This window comes from Uranotaenia lowii, chromosome 3 (assembly GCF_029784155.1).
Source record: "Uranotaenia lowii strain MFRU-FL chromosome 3, ASM2978415v1, whole genome shotgun sequence".
Lineage (NCBI taxonomy): Eukaryota > Metazoa > Arthropoda > Insecta > Diptera > Culicidae > Uranotaenia > Uranotaenia lowii.
Window position 1 is genome coordinate 72225108 of NC_073693.1, and position 21767 is coordinate 72246874.

At 39.4% G+C, this 21767-nt stretch overlaps 1 protein-coding gene across 2 annotated transcripts in view; it reads right to left on the reverse strand.

Moving 5' to 3' along the window:
• LOC129755716 (palmitoyltransferase ZDHHC15) overlaps positions 1-21767 on the reverse strand; it is a 43666-nt gene extending 21899 nt beyond the window's left edge. For both annotated transcript variants that reach the window (XM_055752334.1, XM_055752335.1), the window contains exons 1-2: positions 20935-21767; positions 3555-3676 (exon numbers count right to left, since the gene is read on the reverse strand). In XM_055752334.1, coding sequence (XP_055608309.1) covers positions 3555-3676; positions 20935-21136 — 324 coding nt within the window. In that variant the 5' untranslated portion in view covers positions 21137-21767. The remainder of the gene's footprint in view (positions 1-3554; positions 3677-20934) is intronic.

The window sequence follows — 21767 nt, forward strand, 5'->3', positions numbered from 1 at the left end:
TATCGGACTGGCAAGCCGAGATGAGATGTTGCAGTGAGTTCGATTCTCACAATTTTTTTTTGATGAATTGCTCTGCATCATTTAGTGCCCATGCATCATTTTACTTGGAAGCTTCAGTTGGAAGCTTCAGCTTGGATCCAGTAGTGATTTTCCAATCATATCATCTTTGGTATAGGCATTGTATTTTTACAACCTCTTTTATGGTTATACATCCGCACGATATAATGATTAAAATATTAATAACCAACCGTTTTCAATAATGACTGGTTGGAGCACCTTTAAGCTCCTTCGTATCTTTCACATGTTTCCAAACGTCTGATAACACTGAGTAACAAAAAAAGATTTTTTGAAAATAGTCCAGGGTTTTCCAACTGAATTAGACTAATATTGACGCCCTGAGTCCGAAAATGACCATGGTTTTGTTCAATCAGGTCAGGATATTAGAATACATAAATTTTTAAAAGTCGATTTTTCGCCTTTCTTTTCAAATAATTTGTAGTGTTCTATAGTTTTGCCAAAAAGTGAACACATTTATTTAATGAATTTTTTGAATTTTTCGCCAAAAAGTTGACCTGATACAGCAAAATCAATGTGATATTCTAACTCAGAATACAAAAATTAGTCTAAATCAGCTGAGAAACCCCAGACTATTTTTTGGCTGTCACCCAGTGTAATCATTTTAGACACATCTGGCAAAGATATTTCTAAGATATTAAATAGGATTCGGAGATAGATTGGCACTCCGGAAAATAATAAATCCCTTCCATTTTTTTTTCTTGGGTACATTTTAGCATTATTTTGCAGAAAGAAAAAGTTGAAATCCAATGTATCGTTGGTAAATGGGCTGGCTTCTTGAGCAATTGGTTGTAGTGAAGTGACTCAGTTGCAAAATTCAAGCGTTGGCGAAGAAAATGTTTCGGAAAAATATTTAGAGGTCTAAGGAGTGTATTCCAAAGAAGGTATTAGTTGTTTAGTTGATTCGATTTGATACTATATAAGGAAGTTTCGTAAGTGTTTTCTGAAAGTACAGGAACTTTATCGTCACCCTGTAGAAGCTATGACATGACCCGCTTTTTTTTTTAATGTCCCGCCGTCCCGCTTTTTCCTCGAAATGTCCCGCTTTTTTTCTTGGAAAACTTTTACAAAGTTTACTGACTTACCCAAGTAACATTCAAAGTTTTATAGCAGGCTACTAGATAAAGTTTTATAAGGGGCTTGAGAAGTCTGATGAAACAATCTGTGTTAGTTGGGTAAACTGAAAAAAATCAAACTTTAATCTCAATTTGAATTCATTGGTTCAACATAGAAAAACTTTCAAATATGTCATTCAGTCATTGCAACTTCATTAAACGAGCTGAAAGATTTTTACTTAAAATCAAATAAGAAGATCTTAAGAAGCGAACTTTATTCCTACTTGTATCCCTATGGAGATTTGGACATTTTATAAAATAATTGCTTTATATCTCATTTGAATGTTGATCAATCTTATTCACTTTTGTATGAGAATTTATCATTTTAAAAAATTTATTGATCAACATTGCAATTTTTCATGAAAGAGAGCTCATAATTCATATATATATTCAACCTTCATGAAACTTTCACAGTTTTCCTTAAAAAAATTTTGCTCAAATGCATCATCCCGAAGTTTTTGTTGTTTTTTTTTGCTGAGTAATTAAGGACATTTCACATAAAGTAAGTATTGTTTCAGGCTATTAAACCTGCGATTTCTATTTTTTTGGAATTTTAAATCCAAATTTTCCCAGTGTGCGATGCTTTGTAAAGAACTTTGGTATGAAGAAAATATTGTTTAAATTGCTTCCAAATAATTATAGATCGAAATTTTTTCGCCTAAATCTTAATTCAATTGTATTATACACCGCATTTTTTGACTCAATTGTTCAAAGTATATAAATAGGATAGTTTTCTTGAGTTTTAAAATTTTTAAGCTGTATCAAATCCTCCATTTACAAGTAGGACATTAAATATTTTTTCTCAAATAACGTGTTAATTCGCGAGAACCGTGGAGAATAACCGTGCATATTGCAAAAAAAAAACGTGCAAATAGAAGTAATATAAGAAACACTGAGCCAAATCAATCCACGTTGAACATAAATCCTTACGATGCTCTCTATGAACAACTTAGGCTGATGGTAAACGTATAAGTTTGGCTAAACAATCAAGATTTTCTTTCAAAAGTTTTTCAATGTCCCGCTTTTTTCGGCTGTGTCCCGCTTTTTTCCGTGAAATGTCCCGCTTTTTTTCTAAAAGTATCTGGCAAGCCTAACATAAAGACAAAAAAATGGCCTATGATTTCTCACTCTCCCCTATGTTAATTCCGCATGGAGAAAATTATATGCGACCTGAATCTAAGTGGTACATGCTTTATAAAAATAAGGAGTTTTTTTTGTGACTCCATCACGTATAAACAGGTGGTCAGAATGATGTGAAATTTGCTACCCGAGAACAATGGTATTCAAACTTTTTTCACTCACCACCCCCCTTTCTCGATATTTTAGAGCTCACCGCCCTCCTAGGAGTATTTTTGAACAAATTTGTATAGAGATACAACAAAAAATGTTAGTTCTGAGCTCTTTCACTGCTCCCTTGAAGGCCCCCAGGAATTACCTTGAAAATCATTGTTTTAGATGAGGGTGTAGTTTCACGACCCTCGTATTTTATGGAATGAGGGCTCCTGTACAAATTTAGCATAACATGTGAAATAACTTGGCTTGTGATATAGCTCAATTGGCAAGTCAGTTGTTTGCGAGTACGAGCCCAAGAGTAAAAACATCGAATACAGTTGTACCGGATAAGTTTTTCAATAACTGTCTGCCAACTGCAACCTTAATTTAAAGTCGCAAATGCCATAAAATGGTAAAACGACAATAATCGAAAGAAAAGTGACAGCTCGAACGGTTTTCATAAAATTGGGATCAAATTCATGATTTTACACAGGAAATTGATTTATTAGCCGAATGGCCGTCCCGCTTTTGAAACGGAGGGCTTCCATACAAAATTATACATACCTACAAATAAAAAAACCCTTGGATCACAGAATTAGAGAAATTCGCAAAAAATTTAAAAAAATCTCCCTTTTCTGTTGCTACAAGAGGTAGGTGAAGAGAGTAAAACGTGCATTTTTAAATCCTCACTCTGGATCTTTGCTAACAGTTAAATAAGTTACTAAATGAAAGTTAAATTCCCATTGTTCAATACATCAGGCTTTTAACAGATCCAATGACCTTGCCTGTACCGCTATAAGATTTTTTTTTTGTTTCTGCAAAAAATGACCCAGTCAGGCTATCATTCACAAGTGTCTGCCAAACTGCCATTTGTGGCGCTCTCTCGTGTTGATGGTTCCCTCGAATGTCACCAAAAACTCTTATCTTATCAAAAATTCATGCCGACATAAATCCTTTTCCCTATTTTATGAACCGATACATGCCGTAGCTACGTCATTGTCGCTTGTGGCGGTAGTAAAAGAGTCTAGGTGTGATGTTCGTTCTAGTTCATGATTCATCACAGCGACATTTCACGACGCTTCTGATGCTTACCGTGCTCGGTACCCGGCCAATGTCGGTGAAAACGGTCTGGTAGTAAGACCACAGGAACATAATCAGCAGCAGATGGTAGAACAGCAGAAACAGCACCCGCTGCAGTATACTGGATACGGTGACTGGAAATATAGAAAGAGAAGTAGAGAATTAAAAAAAAACTAGTAAATAAAAATAGTTTTCATGAACAGTGCAAGCCAAGGGTGGTAGTCAATCTGTGTGGGCGTTCGTTTAATAAAAGTATGCATGCGTAATTACCATAGGTAGGACATTTGCGGCATTTGTTTTGCGGTGCGCCACTGTATTATTGGAAGGTGGCTACCGCCATACGTCGTTCCGCAACACATGGGTGCTGCTGAATTTAAGTTCGCTGGATTGGGAAATGAGCGATTTATGAGCAGCCCGGGCCAGCAAAAGTAAAAAAGTAAGTCCTAGGTAGGTACCTATACAATATTTCATGGTCTGTTAGGTTCAGTGTCACGTTTTCTGCTTCCAAGCCGGGGCGAAGACATGTGACGTGAACGAAAGGAACGAAATTGAAAACTGAGAAAATCAGTAATACCGTTGTACCCTCGCCGTGCATGCACTACTACTCTCTGTCAATCGGTATCGACTTTTCGCGCCGCCAGTTTAGCTTTTGTGCGAAATTGTGAATTGATGACAACATTCAAAAGAGAGTTGGATGGCGTAAATGGACTGTTCAACTGCCTCTTCATTTTGACACTTTCGATATACTGATAGATCACTGTTGATTAATGTTTAGAGCTCACAGAAGTATAAGATTAAGTTATTTGGATCAGTAGTCTGCATTAGTTTAGGTTAGCTTGATTGACTGCTCACATCCACCTTTAATCATTCAACCCAAAATGGTTCATACAACTTTTTGAATAATGTTCAAAAGAATGTTAAAAGAATGAACCCTTAGAATTTTAGAATTAAGAATTAATTTAATTTCAATAAAGGGAAATACATTTTGAATTCCATGATCGCTGGCGTGGCTCAGTAGAACTAGTTCCACATCGCCGATGGTTGCCATTTACTCTGTGATCAAAGCCGTTTGTCCGATTTCGCATTGATTTCTACAATGATACATGGATGGACCGAAGCACGTGTTTCGTACCCCGATCGCATTATAATTTCTGAAACATTCGCAATAATCAAGTGTATCTGTCCAATGATGTATAAATTTTTAGGTGTTCCATAAAAAAAATTGAACTTTATCCCGGATTTTCCAACAGAAAAAACTTGCTTAGAAAAAGACATCCAGCTTTGGCTTTGCTACACTGTTTCTCATATTTTGTTTATTGTTTATCTATATATATATATATAAATGAATTTCTGTCTGTCTGTCTGTCTGTCTTTCTGCCTGTTCCCTATAGACTCAGAAACTACTGAACCGATTTACGTGAAACATGGCAGGTGAGAGTATTGGAGGCCGGGGAAGGTTCTTATTATGGTTTGGGACCCCTCCTCCCAACAGGAAGTGGGAAGGGGCCTTCCAAACAAAAGACAATTTTTTGCGTAACTCGAGAACCAATCAAGCAAATGGTATCTGTCGAGGGCTCAGGGTTGCAGTGGGTGATTCCCAGACATTAAAGGACGCGGACACTAGCTCCCAAATTTTCGGGTAAGTTTTCCTTTTTCACTTTTCAGATCGATGGTCCAATGATGACACAATTCCACTTGCAGTTCAAACAATTTATTTGTGCACAATTTAATCCGTTTATTTGAACAATTACAACACACTTTTATTTTATACTTTAAAAGACTTTAACGACTTATATTATACTTTATTCTAAACACTTAACAATTAGTAGAAGTAACGAATAATAATGGGACACTTTTCGGCCTGGCCGTCTAGTCGTCGCGCTGGAACAATCAGAAGTGATAAGAATGGCGATTCTAAAACCCAAGCCAAGCTTTCTTTTCTGCTGGTGAAGAAAGCGTCCTTTCTTCCTCCGAACAATTCGCTGCTTGCCTAACAATATAAAGAAAGGGGTGAAATAATTCACGCGCCACGCGCGCCTTCGCGTACTGCGCCGTGTCGAATCTCGATGCCTCGCTCGCTGCTTACTCGCTGTTCGATTACCATGCCGGAACATCCTGCCACCTCCAGAAATGGCCATTTCTGGATACCGCTGTAATCGCTCGTAGGGAAATGCCACCGCTCGTTCGGTAACATTGGATCGTGCCTGACCTTGCGTCGCTGCTGCCGTAGAACCATGGGTTCCGATTCTGGGGAAAAAATAAGACCCGGTAGACCCGGACAATAGCAGATAAAATAATGGAATGGTCCTCACCTGGGACCCACCATTTCAGGGGGCCTTGTATTTTTATTAAAATCTGCTATCCTCGATCATTCATGCTGCTTTCCATTCTCGATTTCGTCGTTGATAGATGAATTCTCGCCTTCATTCAGTATCAAATTTGGCATGGGGTGGTATTTGGGAAGGGGGAATATTTCAATGAATATTAGGTACCACTCCCTCCTTTCATTGGGGTGATAGGAAGGCGGGAGGGGGGCCACCTTACAATTTTTCTTATAACTTGAAAACTAATCAAGATATTGGAACCAAATTTGGCATGGGAAGGTATTTTGATACGAAAAATATTTCAATGATTATTTGAGACCCCTCCCTCTTTGCAGTTGAAAGGGAGAGGGGCCTCTTTAATATTTTTTTTACATAACTCAAAAACTTATAAAGCTAACGGAACCAAATTTGGCATGGGAAGGTATTTGGATACGAAAAATATTTCTATGATTTTTTGAGACCCCTCCATCTTTCCAGTAGGGAGATATAAAAGGGGGAGGGACCCTCTTTTTAATTTTTAACATAACTTGAAATCTAATCAAGCAAATGGAACCAAATTTGGCAAGGGCGGGTATTTGGGAACGTGACATGTTCTAATCATTGTTTGAGACCCCTTCCTTCTTCCAGCGGGGAGAAAGGAAAGAGGAAGAAAAGTTCCATACAATTTTTATTGCATAACTCAAGAACTACAACAGCAAATGGAACCAAATTTGGCATGGAACGATATTTGGGTACAAGAAATGCTTCTATGAATATTTGGTATCCCTCACTCCTTCAAAAAAGGTGGAGGAAAATGGGGGAAGAGGTCTCCCTTACAATTTCCAGTATAACTGGAGAGCTAATCGAGCAAATTGAACCATATTTGGCAGGTGAGGGTATTTGTATACGAAAAATGTTTCTATTATAAGTTGAAGCCCCACTTTTTTCAGCGGAAAGATGTTAAGAGGGCAAGGGGGGCTAGCATACAATTTTTTGCATAACTTGAGAAATATTAGAGCAAACAGAGCTGACACACCATCCTCCTTTCAGTGAGTATGTACATAGGAGGAGGGAGGTGAACCCATTACAATTTTGTTAGCATAAGTTCTCAATTTATGCTAACGAAGCCAACAAATGGAAACAAATATGGCATAGAAAGGTACTTGGTTACGAGATGTGTTACAGTGTATACAGTGTAGAGAGGAGAAAAAAGGAAGGGGTTCCATATAAATTTTGTTGTAAAGCTTGAAAAATTATCAACCAATGGAACATTATTTGATACAAGAAGATTTTTGGGAACGCAAAAAAAGGGTATGACTATTAAAGATCACGATCTCCATTCAGCAGGGGGATGGGAAGGCCAGGGGGGGTGATCTCTCTTATCAGTTTTTTAGCATAAATCCAGAACATATCAAGAAAAAACAACCATATTTTATCAGTTGGATTGTTTGCGTACGATTTATTTGGAACACTCCTTTTTTAGAGCGAAGCTTAAAGAAACAGATTAAAATTTTCAGATCTTCAACACAAATCAAGATTCAGAATATTAGTTTAAGTTATTTTTGTGTAGCAATCCGAAAATCCAGCTGCAGCTTGAGAGCTTTATAGCAGCTTGAGAGTTTTATAGCGGTTGCTTATGAATTATGTTATAATTTGATTTCAAATAATGCCAACAAAAAAATGAAAAATTTGAATACATTCTGAAAATATCATTCGATTTTGAAAGGTGTAGCAAAGCACACCGGGTCAGCTAGTCTATATATATAAAAATGAATTTCTGTCTGTCTGTCTGTTCCCTATAGACTCGGAAACTACTGAACCGATTTACGTGAAACTTGGCAGGTGGGGGTATTGGAGGCAGGGGATGGTTCCTATTATGGTTTGAGACCCCTCCCTCTCTCAATAAGGGAGGGAGGGGCCTCTCAAACAAAAGACAATTTTTTGCATAACTCGGGCACCCATCAAGCAAATGCTAACAAAATTGGCATGGGGTGGTATTTGGGTAGGAGGAATATTTCTATGAATATAAGGTACCCCTCCCTCCTTTCAGTGGGGTGATAGGAAGGGGGGAGGGGAGCTACCTTACAATTTTTCATATAACTCGAAAACTAATCAAGATATTGGAACCAAATTTAGCACGGGAAGGTATTTGAATACGAAAAATATTTCAATGATTATTTGAGACCCCTCCTTCTTTCCAGTAGAAAGGGGGAGGGGGGCTCTTTCATATTTTTTTATATAACTCAAAAACTAATAAAGGAAATGGAACCAAATTTGGCATGGGAGGATATTTGGATACGGAAAATATTGCTATGATTATTTGAGACCCATCCCTCTTTCCAGTAGGGAGAAATAAAGGGGGGCGGGGCCTCTTTTATAATTTTTTACACAACTTAAAAACTAATTAAGCAAATGGAACCAAATTTGGCATGGGCGGGTATTTGGGAACATGACATGCTCTAATGATTGTTTGAGACCCCTTTCTTCTTCCAGCGGGGAGAAAGGAAAGAGGGAGGGGAGTTTCATACAATTTTTATATTTGGTATCCCTCACTCCTTCGAAGAGGTGGATGAAAAGGGGGAGGAAAGGTCGCCCTTACAATTTTCAGTATAATTGGAGAGTTGATCGAGCAAATTGAAACTTATTGGCATATGAGGGTATTTGGATACGAGAAATGTTTCTATCATAAATTGAAGCCCCACCTTTTTTCAGCGGAAAGATATAAAGAAGGAAAGGAAAGGGGAGCTTCCATATAATTTTTTCGCATAACTCGAGAATTTATCGAGCAAACGAAACCAAATTTGGCATCAAAAAGTTTTTGAGTACGATAAATACTTTTTCTATGTGAAACAATTCCTATCTTGCAGTAGGATGATAGAATTGGAAATATAGGAAGGGAAGAGGAGGCTTACATTTAACTTTTTTTTCACAAAATCCGAGAAATGGAAAAACTTAACATGGAAAATCATTTTTGTATGATTCTATGATTATCTGACACACCATCTTCCTTTTAGTGAGTAGGTACATAAATGGAGGGAGGTGAGCCCAATGCAATAGTGTTAGCATAAGTTCTCACTTTATGCTAACGAAGCCAACAAATGGAAACAAATATAGCATGGAAAGGTACTTGGTTACGAGATATGTTTCTACGATTGTTAAACATCCTTACGCTTTACATTGTAGAGAGGGGAAGAAAGGAGGAGGCTCCATATTAATTTTGTTGTAAAGCTTAAAAACTTATCAACCAATGGAACTGTATTTGATATTATAGGATTTTTGGGAACGAAAAACTTAGGTATGATTATTAAAAATCAAGACCTCCATTCAGCAGGGGGTGAAGGTAAGGACAGGGGAGGGGCTCTCTTATCAGTTTTTCAGCATAAATCCAGAACATATCAAGAAAAAACAACCATATTTTATAAGTTAGATGCGTACGATTAATTTGAGACCCTCCAGACAGATTCAAATTACCAGATCTTTAACACAAATTTATAGAGCAAGATTTAGAATATTTGTTCAAGTTATCTTTGTGTTACAATTAGAAACTCTAGCTGCAGCTCTCATTTTATAGTGGTTGCTTATAAATTATGTTACAATTTGATTTAAAATAATGCCAATAAAACAATAAAACTTTGAATAATTTTTGAAAATATCATTTGATTTTGAAAGGTGTAGCAAAGCACACCGGGTCAGCTAGTTTAATATAAAATCATCGGACACATGTACATATGTGTCTTAATGATCTACTTAATATTATTTGTACATAACATGATACTATTCCTAAGTTCTTAGTTGGTCACTTGAGTCAGATACAATGCGGCGTCTAAAATTTGAAATGGATTCATTGAAGTCGAAGATATTAAAATAACGTAAAAAGCATAATTTCGAGGCACGGAGAGGGTCGTTGCTGCTATATCGCGTGCTTCTTGGTTCCAGAAGGAGCCAATTCTTTTTGCGCAGGGTTCTTTCTGGTGCATAAATATTGCAGCGAGAGAGTAACCAGTCAATTTCGTTCCGAAGAATCTTTGCCACGAACATCGATTGACCGATGGAACGACGATCTGACAGTGTATGAAGTCCAAGCAGGGCACATCGTTGTGCGTATGGAAGTAAATTTATTGGATTCTCCCAAGGTAGATCACGAAGAGCATAACGCACGAACCGACGTTAAATTGCTTCAAAACGCGCTGTCCATGCAGCTTCAAAAGGCCCATACTAGGCACCATACTAGGTTCGCAGATTCCAATGTTGATCGCACCAGGCAGCAATACAAAGCTCGCAAACAAATCGGATCAGTGAATTCTTTGCTCGAACGTCCGAATCCCAGCATTTGGTTTGCCTTCTCGAGTACAACAGAATAATGACGCTTAAAAGTCATACGGTTGTCCAACAAAACGCCAAGATCCTTTATCTCCTCAACACGATGCAACTGCTCGCCCAGAATATTGTAGTGATGCATGAAAGGATTTTTCATACGCCCAAATGTGATAATACAGCACTTCGCAACGCTCAAAACCAGTATATTATTAGCGCACCAGTTCAGTTCAATTCATAACAATCAACTTGGTTGTTTACGACTAAAAATATTTTCAGGTCGTTCGTGTATAGAGGAACTCCACATTCAAACCCCAGACTTTGGAATAAAGTCAGAGGATTCCGCAGAACCAATTCTTACAGCCAATCGACGATCCGTTAGGTAGCTTCTGATCCATGCACACAATCGTTCGGAAAAACCTAGTCGATGCAATTTTTTCAGGAGAATATCATGGTTTACAGAATCAAATGCCGCCTAAATATCGGTATATTTCGCGTCAATTTGTTTCCCGCCATCCATGTTGGATATGCAGAAGGATGTGAAAATCATCAGGTCTAAAGTTACCGAGCGTTTAGTAAAAAACCCGTGCTGATTCTCAGAGATCCAGTTCCGGCAAATCAAAAACATGACGTCGTTGACGATCACCTCAAATACTTTCGAACAGGCAGCTAGCGATGTCACTCCGCGGTAGTTAAGAACATCTTGCTTGTCACTTTTTTTTGTGTACTGGGCTCATAAGCGATTTTTTTTCAGATGGTAGATGGATTTTTGCTGTTCTAGAGTCTGATTAAAAATGCGCCTAAGTGGTTTTACCAGCAAAGAGCGACACTTTTTCAATACGCATGCCGATATTCCATCCTGTCCAGCTGAAGTGGAATTCTTCAAATTATTGATAGCTTCTGAACCATTCCCTCGCTAACAGCAAAAACATCCAGATCCAACACATCGATGGGTAATCGTGTTACAGCGGCGTTTAATTGATCGGCAGTTGGCGATTCCACTGAAAAGACACTGGCGAAATGCGTCGCAAAGAGGTAACATTTTTCAGCAGGTAACGTGGCAATACGGTTTTTTAATTTGAGGGAAGCTGGAAGCTCGGACTACTTCCGTTTGGAGTTTACAAATCTCCAGAATTTTTTTGATTGCGACGAAGCTCGCTCTGAGTACGATCCACATAACGGCGATAGCACAGTCGATAATATATTCGGTATTGTTTAGTAGCAGCGTTCAAATTGATTTTCACAAATGGGCATCTTGAGTTACAAAACTATCGCAACAATTTCGAACGTGTCTGTTTCAATCGTTTCAGGTGAGCATAAGTCCAAGAAGGTCGAAGAGGAGATCGCACAAAGGGTACGGATTTATCAAAAGCGTCAGCCGGAATTGCCCAAAATGTATTAACAGCCACATCTACGTTGATGCAACATTGAATGTCGGACCAGTCGACTCCAGACAGAACACGGTTCATAGCATCAAAATCCGCGCGATTAAATTAAAGTCACGGGCTGATGCACCGAAATCCTCAACAAATGCGATAGGACTCGGGAATGAGATTTCAAACTTCAAAGGAGGGTGGTACACGTCTATAGGGACGACGACATTGCTGGCCTCGATTATGGGTCTGATCAGAATAGATTCATCCACGAAAACCAAATTCAGCGTTCGATTCTGAGAATTTCGAATCCCGTTTCGCTGTTTCACTTCATCCAGCGTCGTTTCATCCAACAGAGAAGCACTAGCTGTGTTTAACACTGAGGCAGAATCTAACACTATGGTGTTGTTTTAATAATATTTTAATAAAGCGATTTTCTTAACCAAATTTAAGTTTGTTCTCGTTAATTTGATTATCATTTTCGTAGAACATTAAAGAACACTTTTCCTTTGTAATAAACTTCTCAGTTGGTTACTCAAAGCGTTTCTCTAGCCACTGCGGATCTACAGGTTATGGGCTCCACTTCAAGAGAAGGCATTTCGCAGTTGATTGGTCCCAATTACGTGAATCGAAAGTTCCGCGTGAAGCTACTTCTGGATGCAGCGGAGGTCTCGGAAGTCCTGGAAGAAGGTGCCATCCCTCCTCAAGACGGAGCAGCGCGGACCAAGTGGCGGCAGGCGCATCGGAAGGCGAAATCCCTGTTTCTATCGTTCGTGTCCGATGAATGCCTGGGTATTATACAAGAGAAGGAAACGGCTAGGGCCATGTGGAAAGCTTCGCTACGAGATCAGTAACAAGCCAAACGCTACTGCGGATGAATGAAGAGTCCTTGATGCAAGCGCATTTCCAAGCGTTCGACGATTTGGTCCGGCAGTTGAAATTTGCGGAGGGAAAATTGGAAACAAGCGATCTGGTGCCTCAACTTTTTCTGACACTGGACGAGAAGGATCTTTCGCTGGAAATGGTTAAACAGCGAATGTTGGCGGAAGTGTTCAAACGAGAAGACCGGATGGAGAAATCGAACGAGAACAAGAGCACGGTGTTCGTCTAGTTCGAATCAAATAAACCCAAAAGACCGAAATGCTATCGCTGTGCTGTGGCAAGCTTGGCCACGTTCAAAAGGACTGCCGAAGCCGACAGCCGGAATCGAGCGCTCACATGGTGGTATGCGACCGTAGGACTGTTTCATTTATGGTCAATCCTAGAGCGAGAAAATCGAGCCAACTTGAAGCAATTTTCTTCGTTGATTCGGGATGCAGTGATCATCTTGTTAACTGTCGGAGTTATCTGCAATCAATTCAGAAATTTAAGGAATCATTCGTTGTCGATGTGGCAAAAGAAGGCGTTACCTTAGTTGGTCTTTACGAATGCGTTGTTCGAGGCATTACTTTTTGCGGTGTCCGGTTCGAGATGAAGAATGTGGTTTATCTGCCGGAATTACAAGGTTACCTGCTGTCAGTCGAAAAACTAGCGAGGAGTGGAATAAATGTTTTATTCACTGGCTCCCATAGTCGGGACAAGGCGGTTCTTAGCAACCGCTTATTGCTCAAGCTCCTCTTAAGAACAATCTGTATGAGTTGTACCTAAATTTGGAAGCTGGAAGGCCAACCACCAATTTATGTGCTGCTAAAGTTGAAAATTTGTGGCATCGTCGTATGGGCCACGTAAGTCAACAGGCGATGGATGTCATGGTAAGGAATAAATTGGGACACGGCATGTGCGAGAAGATTCCTGGTTGGTTTTTGCGAAAGCTGCGTGAAAGGAACGCGAAGCCGTGCTTCAAGACCCTTGGAGCGAGTACACTCAGATGTTTGTGGCCCTATCGATCCGGTGGCCTGGGATGACTCCAGATATTTTGTGAGTTTCATTGACAACTTCACACATTGTGCAGTTGTTTATCCGATGAAGAAGAAGTCCGAAGTATTTGCTTGTTTCAAACCATATGAAGCCATGGTTACGACGGAGAAGCAAATGAAAATTTTCAAACTAACTGTTGATCAAGGTACGGCATACAATTCGAATGAGCGAGAATACTACAAGGCCAAAGGAATCCAGTTGCAACCAACCGTTGCTTACTCTCCGCAGCAGAATGGGGTTGCAGAAAGATTCAACCGTACTATCGCAGACAAGGTAAGAGCCATGCTGGTTGATTTAGGTGTACCAAAATTCTTGTGGCCGGAAGCTGTCCAGACCGCAAATTTTCTCATTAACCGAAGTCCGACGTGTACTGTGGGTGGTGAAGCTACCCTAATCCAAATGTGGTCGAATGAGAAGCCGAATATCGAGAAGCTACGAATTTTTGGTTGTCAAGCGTTCGTCTGGGTACCAAACCAGTTGAGGAAGAAATTCGATGCGAAGAGTAAGGAGGCAATGCTGGTTGGTTATGCTCCCAATGGGTACCGACTTTGGGATCCGGCTATTCGAAAAGTTATCATTGCTCGAGATGTGAAATTTAATGAAGCCAGATTCCTCTTTCGAGATGAAGTAGTTCTAAAGAAACCCCCCTTGGTCATTCCTGTGCAGCATGAGCCAGAGGTGGCACTTGAAAACGATGTTGGTGATGGATCAGTCCCCGATGAATTTCATCCTCTGGTCAGTGATGACGAAGTGAAATTCTCAAGTCCTGGCTGTGGTCAATCCAGAAGAAAACCCTGGCGCGCTCCCTTCGCAAGAAAGCCGTGGTGACTTTTCAGGGTCTAACACGAGGCGTAGCGAACGGGAGCGCAGGCTCCCAGGTAAGTTCCTTGACTTTATCACTGGTTTTCGGGCAACTTCTGCTGGTTTGAATTCTATCCCAGATGTACCGAGTTCATACGACAAAATCCGACGCCGGCCAGATCCAAATGGTTGGAGGCGGTGAAGGACGAACTTGATTCCATGAGAACGAATGGCGTATGGGCTCTCGTAGAGCGGCCCGTTGGTATCAAGCCCTTACATTCCAAATGGGTGTTTTCGACGAAGGAGAATGAGGCCAGGTAGCGGAACTAACCACGATACGAACAGTGCTGGCCGTAGCCGTTCAGATGTCCTTCCACATCCATCAAATGGATGTTAAAACTGCTTTTTTACATGGCGTGCTACAAGAGCAGATTTTCATGGACGTTTTTGAAGGTGTTAAGGCTCATCCAGAGTCGGTTTGTCAAGGCTCATCCAGAGTCGGTTTGCCAAGAAATCACTCTATGGATTGTAGCAGAGTCCCCGGTGCTGGAACGAGAGCCTGAATGAGACTTTATTAAAGGTAGGGTTTCAACGGTCTCAACACGACTGTTGGCTCTATTCACGAATCGACGAGAGGGGGAGAGACGAAATATTTCTGGTCCTGTACGTCGATGATCGATTGTGGAACTTGGAAGGAACTTGGAAACTGTTTTGAATATGAAGCAACAGTTATCAAATGAGTTCCAAATGACGGATTGTGGGCAAGTGCGAAAATTTCTTGGCGTCAAGATCGATTATGACATGAAGCGTGGTGAGATGAAGTTGTCGAAAACTGCTAGTATCGAAAAACTTCTTCGTAAATTTGGCTTGGCTGAATGCAACCCTTGCAAGACTCCGATGGAAAAGGCGTTGCAGTTGGAGAAAAATTAAGCTGAAACAACAAGCGAACCGTACCGAGAACTTTTAGGAACCATAATGTACCATATGATGTGTACCCGTCTTGATGTATGTTTTACGATTGGCTATCTAGGACGTTTTCAGCAGAATCCTGGTGAGCTTCATTGGGATGCGAGCTGTTCGATATTTGAAGACATCTTTCTGAGGTACTCCGTCAACAAGCAAACAATATCATGGTGCAGCAAGAAACAAACAACGGTAGGTATGTCGTCCAGTGAAGCTGAATATGTGGATGGCAGCGGCGGCGATGGAAGCGATATGGCTGATCGGTATTTTGTAAGACCTGGGAATACGGAACGGATCACCTGTGACCATTTTTGAAGACAACCATGAGTGCATTGGAATGATCGAGTTGCTTCTAGTGTGATGAAAATCGAACCCGATAAAGAGTAATGAACAATTGGCTGATATTCTCACGAAGTCCCTGGAAGTTGGCCGGTTTGAAATCCTTCGGAGATCTATTGGATTGGCGGATCAGCCAATTTTGGAAATTTTCACTAGTCAGATACAAACTCCTGAACATTAAAGAACAATTTTCCTTCGTAATAAACTTTTTGTTAAATATTCAAAGCATTTCACTGGCCGTCCCAAATCTTCATAATATTTTTAAGTTTTTTTGTTTTTTTTTATTATTCATTAAGCAGGGTTCCAAAGTTTTTCCCGGTTTTTCCCAGGTTTTCTCCCGGTTATAAATGCTGATTTTCCCGATATTTATTATACTCGTTTTTGAAATAAAATCATGGTACATAAAAAAAACTCAATATAAAGGGCTTCAAATTTCTACTAATTGTATCCCAAAACTTGTTAAACGGTTAGAAATCATGACAAACACTTCGGCGTCTTCTAACACGTAGTCTTTTCGTACCAAATTGACAGGTTTTCATGATTTTTTTTTAACAAATCTAACGAACTCCACAATTTAAACAATTTTGCATAAATAAGTTCGGTTAAATTGATCTTGAAACTATAATGTAGTATTTTTAAGCCAATATATATATGTATTTTCTAGAATTTTCAAAGAGTTCTAGAAAAAAAGGTCGAGTATGGTGGGGTAAAAGTACGACCTAAGTGCTATCCGATTTTTAGACAATTTTTCAGTTGTTTTTTTCCAAAAAAACCAAGAGCAACATTTGATTCCTTAGACTTTTATCTCTCTTCTAAAAAATTACGAAGATAATCAATCGGCGCATATGATAGCAGTAGTCAAAATGCCTAACTGCTGTCTCGGGCAAAAGTTCGAATGATGTGGGGTAAACGTACAATCATTCAAAATTCCACATTTCTGCATGAAGTCAAGAGGAAAACTATTTTATACCAATTTGCCTACAGCAGCAGCTTTTGTGTTCATTTCTGATACAAATCCTTTACATAGAAAAACAACCTCAGCTAATTCGGAGTTCTCCACTAATTGTTTATATTCGTCTGGTTTACGAAGTCCAACTCTTATCGTATTTGAGCAATTTTTCGCGCGAGCATGTTGTTGTACATTCAAAAATATGTGCTGATGTTTCCAGTGCATTTTAAAAAAAAGTTAAAACTTTGGATTCTGAATATCATTTGTACTTTTGCCCCATTTGCAGTTTGTACTTTTGCCCCTATAAGATTTTTTGTGATTCATAAAAAGCAACTTTCCCTTATTTTATGTCTGGTTGTAGGCAGTCCAAATCATTATCAATCCACGCCAGAGTTTGGAATTTTGCTGTTCCCAGTTTGTGACAATCATTAAACGTACTTTTACCACTGACCATACTGACTGGACACTCGATTTCGTTTTCTGGATAATTTTTCCAACAGTACGCAATGTCGATCCCAGAGTGCGCATCGATCGGTTTGAAGAAATGCTATCCCAGTTAGGAAATGCCACCCAACTTTAAAAATAAAACACGCAATTTCTACGATAAAATCGGGCTAAACAGGACCACTTTTCCTACAGGGTATTTTTTGTCAAATTTTTCAGGTTCGCCACCTGCCGTCGGTATTGCGAACCTGCAAAATCTGACAACAAAAAATTAGACAGAAAATGGTTGTATTTTTGTTCTAAGTGTCATGTCAGTGTGGTCAGTGCTTTTACCCTACTCGTACTTTTTTTTTGTTTCGATTATAGTCGTTTTACCATCTTTATGGGCATTCGCGATTTTACTCGTACTTTTATCCCACCTTACTCTATAACTTGTATAGAAATATATTAACAATACATGTATAGAGAGTTGTCGTACAAAACTTAAAATTATCAGATTGCAGGAAAATATTTAGTTATTTTCTAAATGCAGTTAATTTTAAAATATGTTTTTTAAATAAATGTTTTTTTTTTTATACAAAACAATGAATAACTTTAGTAATAGTCATTTGAACTAAAGATTCGTGAAAATATAGAAATCGAGTATCAGACAGGGCTGAGCTTTATTTGTTTGAGTGTAAAATATTATTTTTTTATCAAGGTTAAGACCTTAGATTTCGTAAACTTCATTCAACAGATTAACGTAGAATGGATTTAAAACTAAACACTTGCTATGTAATGCTTCGTTCCTCAGGCTTATTCAAACGAAATACACAACAACAGCAACAACAACATTGGAAAACCAATATTTTTTTCTGGTGAAAAAGAGGTGTAACTCTGCTTAAAAACGTCTCACGCTGCCAAATTATTTGCTTGCGGAGAGCGAAAAAATAGGATAACTCATATTTCTCCGAAATTAGCTAAAAAAGCGATTCAAACTTCGTTTGTTTACTAATGAACGAAAATAAGCATTTATGAGAAAATATCAAATATGTCAATTTTCCCGGTGAGGTGCCGAAATTCCCGGTATTTTCCAGGTTTCCCGATGACGTGATGAAATTCCAAAGTTTTTCCCGGGTTTCCCGGTTCGCTAGCAACCCTGATTGAGACACCACAGTCAGATGAAATTTAAAAAATATTTACAAAAATACGAATATAGTACTCGAATAGACAATCGAGGGCGTGTGTATATCGTCATCTACGTTGACGACCTGCTCATCGTGGGCGATCGTCTAGAGGTGATGCAGCAGATCAAGCTATCCCTTTTTAAAAACCTTCAGATGACGGACCTTCGGGGAGTAAACCACTTTATCGGAATCAAGATCCGATATGATTGTACTGCTGGTTCGATGTCTCTGAGTGAAGAAATCGCTGTGGATCGTGTGTTAGAAAAATTCGGCATGAAAGATGGCAACCACGTAAAGACACCAGGTCTGCCATCCGTATCGTGAGCTACTTGGCAGCCTCATGTACAGAATGCTATGCGTCCGTCCCGATATTTCATTCGCCGTTGCATACTTGGGACGATTCCGCGAAGCACACTGGCAAGCGCTGAAAAGAGGGGTTCGATATTTGAAAGGCGCGAAGAACCTCAAGCTTCAGTTCAAACGAGACGAAAAGGCTGAAGCACCGGTCGGGTACACTGTTGCAGATTGGGCGTCGGATACTGAAGATAGGAAATCCGTCAGCGGTTATGTCTTCAAGGTATTCCGCAACACGGAGTTCTGGGCCAGTAGGAAGCAACAAACCGTTGCATTGTCATCTTGTGAGGCTGAGTATGCAGCCTTGAGCGTAGCTGTTTTCGAAAGACTGTGACTACAAGAAATTCTTGAAGATCTGCAGCAAGTTCCCTCTGGAAAACCGTTCAAGATTTTTGAAGACAATCGTGGCTGCATTGCGAAGGCCACAAACACCGAAAACAAGCGTGTGAAGCATATTGATGTGAAATACTATTTCCTACGAGATCATGTGGCACACAGAAGGCTGCAGATCGTAGCAATAGAAACAGCAAACCAACTTGCGGATGCGTTCACCAAAGTTCTGGAATCTGGACGTTTCTGCAACCTGCGGCCCCTCCTGGGATTGACCGATTCAAGGCGGGTGTTGGAATGATCGGCAATCGAAGAATGCTGGTTACTAGTCACCGTGAAAATTTTCTCAGTCTACATTAAGCTCTCAACCAAGCTGAAGATCAAAACCAGATCCAGCTATTGCTTTCAACTCAAAAGTAACGAACCTGGTTTTAATGTTTTTTTTAAAATGGAAAAAACAGTACAATACTTTCAAAAAATCACCCGTGGTAAACGGACTCACCAATATTTCAAATAAGATTGAGGACTTCTAAGGCTAATTTTTTTTTCAATCATTAGTGCTACGAGCTGCATCCAGGATTCTGCGGAAAGTAGATTCGGTGTTTTACTTGAGGCCACTTTTTGTGGAAATTTTTCGGGACCCGTTCTCGAATTAATTTTCAAGGTCCTATTTTTTTTTGTGAAAAATGAAATTTTCTTGCGCAAAAACAAAAACTACCGTCACTTTCGAGCACAGCCTACCAAGTCTCTATTTGAATCAGCGTTTTCGTTTTCTCTACTGGCACGGGGGCAAATTTGTCTAATAGTGTTTTCGTTTATGAGCACAGGCAATCTAGTTCTCCACGAGTTTTGCCCTGCTGTTATTGTTTCGTTTATCCATTCCGAAGTCCACCAGTTTTGCTCGAGTTTTGAACTTCAAGCATGCATGCATGCATTACAAGTTGTTACTAGTTATATTTTAAGCATATTTTTAAAACTACATTTGAAAAAATGCTTTCCGAAGTTAGAATATTTTGCTGAAATACTACTAAATTTCCAAAGAAAACTGTCTCGTAGCCATTAGCTTTTGAACATACATTTTACTGATTGCCACATAAGTTATAGGTAAGTTAATACTCCATCAATTGTAAAATGAAATATGTACTAATCGGAATCTGACCTGAATCACATTTATGTTAAAAGTTAAGAGTCATACATAATTATTATTATTATAAAATATCCAACCAAACATTCCTATCGCCAACTATCGTTGCCCAAATACAACTTGTACCTTATAAGGAAGGCAGCTATAAGCGGATTGCGAGTGTTACGTGCCCTGCGAATGCTGTTGCGAAGGATAACAAGCTCGTCTACTGTTTTCGAAGCGATCTAAAATGAAGTCTAAGGAACTTCGTCCGTAGGGAATACACTTGTTGCTTTATCAAACCAAACATGATCTAGATGACTACGCATTAAGACCGAAAGTATCGTTCAAAATTTATATAATATTTTCACTACAATTCGGACTGAAGCTATATATAGTAACTATATCAATGGAACCAGCCATTTTTTGTCGTGAATAGAAGACCCAAAATGATAAAACATAAAATAAATGACTCGAATAAATAATCAATTTAGTTTCCTCAAAAAATATTTTTATAGAAAAAACTTTAACTTAACTCTTACAGATTTATGATAAAAGTAATTGACCGACCATTTTTGCGAGAACCTTGCGTAAATTGTTCGTCCGGTTAGTTTTTTTCCCTTATCATTACAAATAAGTTTCACATGAAATATTTAACCATCACCGGCCGGGCAGATAACAGCGACGTCTTATCGATGTTTGCAACTTTTGAGTGATAAAAAAAGGTTCGTTAACGCTTCTTGTAAAGTGTGTTGTGAGTCAGCCCGGATTTGCGGTTACCTCGAAGCTCTGATTTATGAATCTAACTCATTACCAAGTTGATGGCTAGGTGCTTTGGCTTAGGAGGTTTCTTTCTTTTCAATTTGTGTAATGGAATGGATCTGTTTTTTTTTGTCCAGCCGAACGATCGAAGGTTACCGGTGCATAACTAACGAGAAAAAGTATAAATTGTAACGCATAGGCAGCACCTGTGAAATAGTAATAAAGCGGGTGTGTGGGTGGGTTTCGGTACTTACAAAACGAAAGTTGCACCACAAAGGCGTAGTAGGACCATCCGATGACCGCCACGATGAAGAGAACCGGGAACCATTTCATGGTCCGGACACAGCAGGCACATCGGTCAGGCCGATCCGGACCATTGCTTCCGGTGCTGTTCCGATGATATCCGGTTCCATTGTTCCCCTGATGGTACGGGTCATAGTTGCCCGTTATGGACATCGTTTGGCAGACCGATTTCTGGCTGTCTTCCAGCGAACTAGGAAAACTGTTGCTGTGTTTTGTCCTTGTGGTCAAACACTAATCTCAAACCTATTGGAACGAGAATTTCGCTCAATCCATATCCCCCCAATAAGGCTTCCCAAACACGATTTCCTGCGAGTATTTTTGACTATGACTAAAATTACTTCCAAGGACGTTAGTTACTTTTTGGAATAACTAATACGATACTTTCATTTTCGATCCGAGTAGCAGTCAGACAAAATCGATTCCCAACTAGTAGGTACACAGAATAATTGATTTCAATCTTTCCATACAGACTTATAACGCCCTGTCTCATGAAAAATACCACTTGCAATTTCGTTTCACCATTATTTTTTCTTCCACTAGTAATCACTGCACATCATGTCGCGGGTAGAAAATTAGGCACATGAATTATTATCAGCACTAAATTTCCAACAGAATAGCTAAGCGCAGCACCGACTGGAGCGAGTATTTTTCCGTTCTTTTCTGCGAGCTCCGTACGCGGATCTGAACTCTCGGAATGTTGAAACTTTTTGCATTAATGATTCGTTTTCAATAATTTTCTCTTGCTGGCTGGCTGACGAAAAAGGCGACGAACGAATGACGAGAC